The 10,096-nt window shown below is 49.1% G+C and overlaps 1 protein-coding gene across 1 annotated transcript in view; it reads right to left on the reverse strand.

The window, feature by feature from the left end:
• The window catches only part of IL12RB2 (interleukin 12 receptor, beta 2), a 20,940-nt gene extending 14,215 nt beyond the window's left edge, over positions 1–6,725 (reverse strand). The window contains exons 1-6 of the mRNA XM_014937377.1: positions 6,634–6,725; positions 5,413–5,739; positions 4,622–4,736; positions 2,780–2,955; positions 2,269–2,405; positions 1,439–1,583 (exon numbers count right to left, since the gene is read on the reverse strand). Coding sequence (XP_014792863.1) covers positions 1,439–1,583; positions 2,269–2,405; positions 2,780–2,955; positions 4,622–4,736; positions 5,413–5,739; positions 6,634–6,691 — 958 coding nt within the window. The 5' untranslated portion in view covers positions 6,692–6,725. The remainder of the gene's footprint in view (positions 1–1,438; positions 1,584–2,268; positions 2,406–2,779; positions 2,956–4,621; positions 4,737–5,412; positions 5,740–6,633) is intronic.
• Positions 6,726–10,096: the final 3,371 nt, after the last annotated feature.

Below are 10,096 nucleotides of genomic sequence, written 5' to 3' on the forward strand. Positions count from 1 at the left end.
CCCCCCCCAACTCTCTCAGCCCCCCCTCCCAGCAGAGGGGCTCCAGCCCTCCCAGCATCTCCAGGGCCTCCTCTGGAAGCTAGAACTTCAGGTCCTTCAAAGTAGGGCAACCATGAGGCCCCCAGAGCTTCTCATCTGCAACCTCTTGCTGTCACCTGATCTGGGGACAGAAAACGCTCCTTGGTTTGCTGAAAAGGTTCTCATTCTATAACAGCCAGTGGGGAGAGGGGTGGTGACCACAAAGGCTGCAGCAACTTGGGGTGCAGCGAGAAGGTGGAGAAAACTGTTGAGAGGAAGGTGGGGGAGGGAAGGAAAAGTTCACACCTTTTGCATCAATCAATGCTTCTTACAGAAACTGATGCTGTCAGTAGTGGTAAATAGCATGAGTAATAACAGCACTAGCCTGAAGAGCTTATAGTAATTCACAAAAAAAGAGCAACGAAAGCCAAGCAGGAGATGAAAGGAGGGGATGCCAAAGCAGCTGACACATCTTTGTTGAAACACAAACTTCTGAGAAGCTTTTTTTTTTTTTTCTCATCAGAAATGCAGGTTTTGCAGCATGGGAGTTTGTGGAGCTGAGGTTGCCAATATGAACGGTGGCAGGAGCTAACACGATCACCCTCAGGTTGGTGCCATCTGTCCCCGAAATATGCTTTTTGCTCACTGAATCCCTGGTGGGAATCTCTCTCTCCCGAGTGGCCTGGCAGGTTCTGCTCTGCTGAAGCTCCCCAGGTCTCCAGCAGCTCCAGGGCATGGTGGAGGTGTCTCCAAGTGAGGTAATTTCTCTACTTGGGGAAAAAAAATGACTTGGCAAAATTAAATTATTTTGTTATAACTTGCCAGCATCAGCAGAAGGGAGAGAGCCCAGGCAGTTCCCTGCCCAGTTCACCCAACTTCTCAGCAAACTGTTGGGCGAGCTTAAGGACCCAGAGCGTGTCACCCAAGCAGTGGTGCATCAGCACCAGAGGGTGACGTGGCAGCCGTCCCAACCTGAGCACAGGGTTGTTGGAGGAATTCAGTGAAACGCCTAGATATGAGCCAACACAGAAGGTTTTCCTTTCCCTGGCTGAGCTGCACAAACCCTCTCTGCCTTTTCCAGCTGTGCCACCATGCGGAGGCTGCTATGGCTCCGGGCAAAATTCTCCCCAACCTCCTCCATCAAAAAAGAAACCAACAAAAAAAACCAACCTTCAGACCTTCTCAGTCAACTCTTGAAATTCCTGTTTTGCAAGAAACTCAGACAGCTTAATTTTTTGTTCATTAAAAAAAAAAAAAAGCAATCCTTTTCCAGAAGTTGCTTCCCCCTTGGCGCTGCGTCGGGATCTAAGGAGACGCCGCAAACCAAGCGGCAAACACCCGGCAGCGTTTTGAGCTCATTAGCTAGAAGTTTCCACACGTAGGCAGAGGTTAGACACGGGTTTCCTGCAGGAGGAGGTACCTGCTTCAGGAGTCCGGGTCTGGTAGATGTTCCAGTTGCTCCACAGCCCTCTCTCGGGGTGGATTTTACAGCTGAGGTGGAACTCGTAGTCTGTGTGAGGCTCCAGACCATAAAGACTGCACTTCTCGCCGCTTAAGCTTTCCACCTTTAACGAAGACAAAGGATGTATAATGTCAGACTCATGGGGAAATAAAGGTTGAAGGCAGTGACAGGCTGTGTTATTAATGCCCGAAGGAAGCCCATCCACCTAAACCACGTCTTTAAAACCAACGGGGAAACCCCTGAGCTGAGGCAACTTTAATCACTCAAAGAATGATGCAACGAATCATCAGGCTTGCAGTTCTTCATCAGGAAAAAAAACCCCTCATTTAATTACGCAACGATAACAAACTTTCTGTTCGCGTGTTTTGCTCAACTTCAAGCAATACGTTTCTTTTACCACTTAAAATAAGACCGAAGATTTCCAATCGGCACTGGGGAAAGCAAAAAGATTTGGAATTTGCACCTATAGCTGTGAGCTACAAGGAGCAAATATGACCGTATTCCAGTAAAGTGGTGGGTCAAAAGCAACCTCTGACCCTTCAGCCCATCACACAGACATCGGATGCAAGGGGAAATATTCATTAATCTGCTTTTTTCACAGGATCAGTGTTTTACCTTCATTCACTTTTAGACCAATGATCGTTTTTGACCAGTAGGCAATAGTTTTTCTTAGATACGGCGATAACGAGCAGAGAAAGGCAATTTTGGACATTGGATTCTAGTAAGAAATAATGATATTTAAGCAACTTCTGGGGATGGTGATTCCCTTTTGTTCAGAGGAGGATTACCGTGTTCCAGGTGTGCCGGGTGAGCGGTCGGTACCGCAGCCGGCAGTGCCGTGCTCCTGCTTCGGCGTGCCAGGAAAGGCTGCAGTTGGTCACAGAATTTTCAAATTCCACCGAAAAGTTGCGAAGATGTGGTTTGACTGGCAGTGAAAATAAAAAAAAAAAATCAGAAAGAAAGCAAACGGTGCTCAGGTCTGCAGCACAGCTCGGAACGGGGTGAGGGGGGTTACATGGGAAGCAATTATGGGGTTAGACTGGATGGATATGCTTTTTCTGAGAGGTTTAAACACTTTCTTGTTTAAACTTCTTCATGTCTTTCTAAAGACAGGTTGATGTAGTGCTGGGAGGTATGGTTTAGTGATGGTGATGCTTCGTGTTTGTTGTGCGGGTGTCTGTTTTTGTCAGTTAGGTTGATGGTTGGCCAAGAATGATCTTTAAGGTCCCTTCCAACCTATAAGATTCTGTGATTCTGTAAAGGGCTGGGGCTCACTGGAAGGTGGTGTCGTGCATTTACCTATGTCTATCAGCATGAAGACGAGGGGCTCTGAAGAAGCATTTCCTAGCTCGTTGGAGGCAGCCACCACAAGGGTGTAGGTAGAGTCAAAATTCAGCTTGCTCAGAGCCAGTGAGCCAGACTTCCCACCCGAACTTTTTTCTGAGGCACAGAAGACATCTGTCCCATTTGACAGCCTGGAAGAGAAGGAAAAAATCCTCGGTTAATAGCCTCCTGTACACCAAGAAAGCTAAATCCTGGGTGACTCGGGGCACGGCGCAGGTCCCTGTAGAGTTGTGCTGCTTCGGGTCCCTTGGGGGCTCTTCCAGCATCTCCCCCACCAGACAGACTTCAAGGGATGATTTCTGCACCAAAAAACAGGCAGGTTATGGGCCCCTTGAAAAAAAATCTGCTTAAATACGGTGGTTACAGGAAACACTCCTCTAGCCAAACCGGCTGTGAAGGTGTTACACCTCTTTTTGGTTTTAATTGTAGACGAAGGAAATAGTTTCGGATTTCCACTGAGCTGCAAAGTGTGTGAGGAGGTTCCTTTTAATAATGTAATGATTAATGTTTCTCTGTGAATGAACCTTAGTGTTGCCACACAGAATTTGGGGGAATGACAGATTTTGGGGGGGTTGGGTTTTTTCTAATATAACTTAGTGATTAAATACGTAATTTATCTGCAGTCTAATGGTTGGAGTGCATGACTTCAAACACAACTTTTAATTCCTGGTGTCGTTCAACCCATTGCCTGGGTGAGCTCATTTAGCTCCTCTGTGTATTTTCTTCCACCTGAACCAGAGGTGGTTTTACCATGTTGCTTCAGGCTGACCTTTTGTATTTTGTAATATATTTAATAACTCACCAGCAAGCACTGCCATATCTCTGTGTTACACCACCCTTCCCTGCTCTTCTGCAAATTACCCCTTTATTCTCCTTCTGCTTAAAGAGCAGTGACAGGTTTCTACAGGCTGCTGAGAAAGTTGCTGCTGCCTTGGCCAACAGAAGGAGAAGGTGAAGGAGAAGGTGATGAAGAGTAGCTTGCACGGCAAGGAGATGGTCAACATGCAACACCTTGGAAGTAAGTGGGGACCCACTGGTTTGCAAAGGGCAAAACTAATTAATTCTACCGAGATGCTTGCTTCAATAGAGGTCTTTAATAAGGTTCCTCCTATGCATGGTGACTCCTCAAATCCAAGGTCTCCTAAAACGCCTTGGGGGGCTCTAGGGAGCATTTGCCCCTTCCCCACAGTTTGCTGCAGAAGTCACCATGATCTTTTTCAGCAAAGGCTCAGCAAAACCAGAGCGAGCAAAAATAGAGGCTGGGACTAAGGCAGGAAGCAAAAAAAAACCACATTTCCAAGCAAAGTATCTCTCCATCTCCTTAGCTCGACTCCGAGCAGCTTGGATCACAGGATTTCTGGTGCTGGTGCTGCTAACCAGAATCACTGTGAGATCCACCTTGGAAGGGACCTTTCAGACCATGGAGTCCAATCACCATCCCAGCACTGCCCAAACCCCCACTGACCCATGTCCCTCAGCACCACCTCTGCCCGGCTTTGAAATCCCTCCAGGGATGGTGATTCCACCACTGCCCTGGGCAGCCTCTGCCAAGGCTTCACAACCCTTTCGGGAAGAAATTGTTCCCAATCTCCATCCTAAACCTCCCCTGGGGCAATTTGAGGCTGTTTCCTCTTGTCCCATCACTTGTTACTTGGTTGGTCATAAACCAGCTCTCCCGTGTGCTTTGATATGGACAAATATTCAACAAACAGTGTAAAAAATGAAAAAAACCCCCAAACCCACAACTCTAAGATACAATTATAGGTATTAAAGAACCCATGTCACCGTGTTACTTACTGTATTACATATGTGGTGCTGATGTAGGTGAGCCTTCCTTTATCCCAGGTGCAGGTGGGATGGCCATCTGTCCCATTCTGGATACATGACACATTTCTGGGCTCATCTGGAGGATCTTAAACAGATATTCGTATCACTTTCTGGCCTTTTTTTTTTTTTTTCTTTTAAGATCTGCTAGGTTTGGCTTTTTGATCATTTTGGGTTTTTTAAAGAATTTCTAGGCAAAATGTTCCCGCAAATTATTTTTATATGGGACAACTCTGTGATCTCAGCAGCCTGTGGAGACCTCTGAGACTTGAGTGAAACCCCAGTGACTTTACAAGGGTATCAGACAAATGCAAGTGCTGAGTGGCTCTCCAGACTGGGCAACAGAAGCTTTGCTTGAAGAAATCAACCATTATTTTTATTTAAACAAGAAAAAAAAAGGGGCAGCACTGATGCAGCAGACGACTGCAGCAGAGGCAGCACTGATGCAGCAGACGACTGCAGCAGCAGCAGCTCGTCAGGCTGGAAGAAAACCTAAAATTTAGGATTTTTCTTGCAAGTCCCCTGTGTCCTGGAGAGACTGTCAGGGGTAGAGCAGAAAAGTATGACGTTTGCTCTGAGCAGGAGGTTTTATTTAGCATCGATAACAGAGATGCACAGTCCCAGCCAGGAGTATTTTAAATACAAAGAGTCACTAGAAGACAGCACCTCTTATGAAAAAAGCCACCCACTGCTGGTTTCTAACACGCGTTTCAGAGGTACCGCAGGAAACGCTGAAGAACACGAAATAGTTAAATCCTCCTTACTTCCAGATTCTATCTCGATTCCACAAATGAGCTTTTTCTTCTGTTCGCAAACTACTTTGCACGTGAACTGGTGTTTGCCGTATGTAGGGACTAGAAAGGTGGTGCTCACTGCACGGCTGTAACTTCTAATTAGTTCAGAGCTGTTAAGGAAAATAACGGTCCTGCAGAGCCCGGTGTGTTGCAGGGGATTCAGCTGGCAGGAGAGGGTGACACTGGTTCCAGGCTGGACGGGAGAAGCCACGTTAGATGTCATGTTCCCATCATCACAGGTTTCTACAGCTCCATGGGAAGGTTTGGGAGCCATCAGGTTGCCTTTAATGCAGGCTTCTGTCAGAGAAGGGGACAACCTTTAATGTGGACGCAGAGAACTGTAGAATCACAGAATGGTTTGGGTGGGAAGGGACCTTAAAGCCCCCCCAGTGCCACCCCCTGCCCTGGGCAGGGACACCTCCCACCACACCAGGTTGCTCCAAGCCCCCTCCAACCTGCCCTTGAACCCCCCCAGGGATGGGGCAGCCACAGCTTCTCTGGCCAACCCGGGCCAGGCTCTCACCACCCTCCCACCAAACAAGTTCTTCCCCACAGCTCAGCTCCATCTCCCCTCTTTCCGGGTCCAACCCTTCCCCCTCCTCCTAGGGCTCCCCTCCCTCATCCAGAGTCCCTCCCCAGCTTTCCTGGAGCCCCCCTTCTTGAGGGACTGGAAGGGGCTGGAAGGTCTCCCCGGAGCCTTCTCTTCTCCAGGCTGAACCCCCCCAACTCTCTCAGCCTGTCCTCCCAGCAGAGGGGCTCCAGCCCTCCCAGCATCTCCATGGCCTCCTCTGGCCCTGCTCCAGCAGCTCCATGTCCTTCTGATGGTGGTGGCCCCAGAGTTTGGGGGAGGTCTCCCCAGAGCAGAGCAGAGGGGCAGAATCCCCCCCAGCCCTGCTGGCCACGGGGCTGGGGATGCAGCCCAGGGTGGGGGGGTTTCTGGGCTACCAGCCCAGCTGTGGGCAGAGCCACGGTGTGGGGACAAGCAGGAGACTCAGCTCCGGCAGCAGATCGAGGCATTCTTACAGAAATCACACCATAAACCCCAATCGAGCGTCAGATTTTCCTCTCTCTAATAAGAAAGATGTCTGCTAGCACCCCACACAGACGCTGAGGAAAACCCCACTAATTATCCCGAGTGCTTCTTCTAAGTGATAAAATGCTACGTAGGAAAAAAACCCAAAGGTCTCTTACCTGCTGTGAAGTGCACCAACAACCAAACTGCTGCCGGCACCGTCCATGCCAATAGCATTTTTCTCCCTAGAGAGAAAGGAATGCCTTTCACCGGTTGCTGAAAAGTGGAAATAATAACTTACAGATTTTTTTTTTTTGTATTTTGCTGTTTTACAGCTTCAGAAAATCCGAAACGCTTATTTCCTGAGACCTGTCGAGCGAACGCTCCCCGCTGACGCTGCTGAGCTGTGGCTGTGAGACCCTTCCCCCTGCAGCAGCTGATTTTTAGCTGGTTCTCCCTGGAGGCAGGGGAAGGGCAGAGCGTTTCAGAACCCCCTGCTTTAAAACCAGGCAACTCTCTGCTTCAGAAAAACGCATATTTGCCCCCTTCTTTCCCAAAGCCCAGGATGAAAAAAGACTGTCTGTGAAGGACAAGAGCAAACCCTCAGCACCCCTCACCTTGCCTCTTTCTCCCCGAGCTCTGGTTTCTCCCCAGGCTCTGGTTTCACCCCAAACTCCAGTTTCCATCCTCTCTGCCCCATTCCTGCCCCCCAGGAGGACCCTCCTCTGCTCTTCATCAGGTCTGTGCTCCCACTCCCTCCAGGTGACCCCAAGCCCAAACGCGCTGATCCCATCCCAAATGACTAACACAACTTCAAGGTTCCCAGACCTGAGTATTACACATAAAATTTTGGGTAAGACCCTCGGGAACTGGCAATCTTACAATTTCTTTAGATTCCCAAAGGAATGCCCATCCCACACAGCTTGTTCCTAATTAACTAATTGACTCTGCCCCGACGGATGAAGCTGCAGCAAGCACCCTGCCAACGGCCCAGCCAAACAAACCTGCTTCCAAACATTTCAAACTCCACAGGATTGCTCAGAAATTCTCTTTGAATCCCAACCTGTGCCATCTCTAGACTTAAAAGAGATAAAACCCACACTCCGGTACCAGGAGTTTCGAGTACAAACATTTTACACAAATTATTCAGGCTCAGCCTGAACTAAACTCAATATTTTCCCGCACAGTTTGCAATCTGCATTAACAACTATTTCCCTTTTTTTTAATTTTTTTTTTTTTAGCCTGTCCCTGCAGAACTACAGGAGCTGTGAGAATACATTGGATGCTTCGAGGCGAATAGACCAACCAGCACTTTCTGTAAGTCCCAACCTGCCACAGAGACATCACTATTTTAATAACATGGTACCTGCCGGATGGGAAACAAATTTTAAGGTAAAACTTTAAATCCAGACTGATTTTTATGCCAGCTTGGACGGTGGGGCACTTCTATGGTAATGCATTGCCCTAGATGTATATTAATATAAAAACATCCTTTCCTGTATGTATATTCATATAAAAACATCCCCAAAAGTTATTTCAGGTTGTTGTTATATAACGAGGTGGGATCCGTTCTGTGTTTTTCGAGTGCTGATGTCTGAGGTGAAGGTGAAATACATAAGCTTTGCCAAAATGCCTATTAACACCTTGCTTTATTTAAATCCAGATGGTTTTGGGGCCTGAAATCCTTGCTGTGGGGCCTCAGCCTCACAAACAGGCAGGGCGATTAGTAACTGCACGGGATCAGCAGCTCGTCAGGCTGGAAGAAAACCTAAAATTTAGGATTTTTCTTGCAAGTCCCCTGTGTCCTGGAGAGACTGTCAGGGGTAGAGCAGAAAAGTATGACGTTTGCTCTGAGCAGGAGGTTTTATTTAGCATCGATAACAGAGATGCACAGTCCCAGCCAGGAGTATTTTAAATACAAAGAGTCACTAGAAGACAGCACCTCTTATGAAAAAAGCCACCCACTGCTGGTTTCTAACACGCGTTTCAGAGGTACCGCAGGAAACGCTGAAGAACACGAAATAGTTAAATCCTCCTTACTTCCAGATTCTATCTCGATTCCACAAATGAGCTTTTTCTTCTGTTCGCAAACTACTTTGCACGTGAACTGGTGTTTGCCGTATGTAGGGACTAGAAAGGTGGTGCTCACTGCACGGCTGTAACTTCTAATTAGTTCAGAGCTGTTAAGGAAAATAACGGTCCTGCAGAGCCCGGTGTGTTGCAGGGGATTCAGCTGGCAGGAGAGGGTGACACTGGTTCCAGGCTGGACGGGAGAAGCCACGTTAGATGTCATGTTCCCATCATCACAGGTTTCTACAGCTCCATGGGAAGGTTTGGGAGCCATCAGGTTGCCTTTAATGCAGGCTTCTGTCAGAGAAGGGGACAACCTTTAATGTGGACGCAGAGAATTGTAGAATCACAGAATGGTTTGGGTGGGAAGGGACCTTAAAGCCCCCCCAGTGCCACCCCCTGCCCTGGGCAGGGACACCTCCCACCACACCAGGTTGCTCCAAGCCCCCTCCAACCTGCCCTTGAACCCCCCCAGGGATGGGGCAGCCACAGCTTCTCTGGCCAACCCGGGCCAGGCTCTCACCACCCTCCCACCAAACAAGTTCTTCCCCACAGCTCAGCTCCATCTCCCCTCTTTCCGGGTCCAACCCTTCCCCCTCCTCCTAGGGCTCCCCTCCCTCATCCAGAGTCCCTCCCCAGCTTTCCTGGAGCCCCCCTTCTTGAGGGACTGGAAGGGGCTGGAAGGTCTCCCCGGAGCCTTCTCTTCTCCAGGCTGAACCCCCCCAACTCTCTCAGCCCGTCCTCCCAGCAGAGGGGCTCCAGCCCTCCCAGCATCTCCATGGCCTCCTCTGGCCCTGCTCCAGCAGCTCCATGTCCTTCTGATGGTGGTGGCCCCAGAGTTTGGGGGAGGTCTCCCCAGAGCAGAGCAGAGGGGCAGAATCCCCCCCAGCCCTGCTGGCCACGGGGCTGGGGATGCAGCCCAGGGTGGGGGGGTTTCTGGGCTACCAGCCCAGCTGTGGGCAGAGCCACGGTGTGGGGACAAGCAGGAGACTCAGCTCCGGCAGCAGATCGAGGCATTCTTACAGAAATCACACCATAAACCCCAATCGAGCGTCAGATTTTCCTCTCTCTAATAAGAAAGATGTCTGCTAGCACCCCACACAGACGCTGAGGAAAACCCCACTAATTATCCCGAGTGCTTCTTCTAAGTGATAAAATGCTACGTAGGAAAAAAACCCAAAGGTCTCTTACCTGCTGTGAAGTGCACCAACAACCAAACTGCTGCCGGCACCGTCCATGCCAATAGCATTTTTCTCCCTAGAGAGAAAGGAATGCCTTTCACCGGTTGCTGAAAAGTGGAAATAATAACTTACAGATTTTTTTTTTTTGTATTTTGCTGTTTTACAGCTTCAGAAAATCCGAAACGCTTATTTCCTGAGACCTGTCGAGCGAACGCTCCCCGCTGACGCTGCTGAGCTGTGGCTGTGAGACCCTTCCCCCTGCAGCAGCTGATTTTTAGCTGGTTCTCCCTGGAGGCAGGGGAAGGGCAGAGCGTTTCAGAACCCCCTGCTTTAAAACCAGGCAACTCTCTGCTTCAGAAAAACGCATATTTGCCCCCTTCTTTCCCAAAGC

Source organism: Calidris pugnax, unplaced genomic scaffold (assembly GCF_001431845.1).
Source record: "Calidris pugnax isolate Ruff unplaced genomic scaffold, ASM143184v1 scaffold29, whole genome shotgun sequence".
Taxonomy (NCBI): Eukaryota; Metazoa; Chordata; class Aves; order Charadriiformes; family Scolopacidae; genus Calidris; species Calidris pugnax.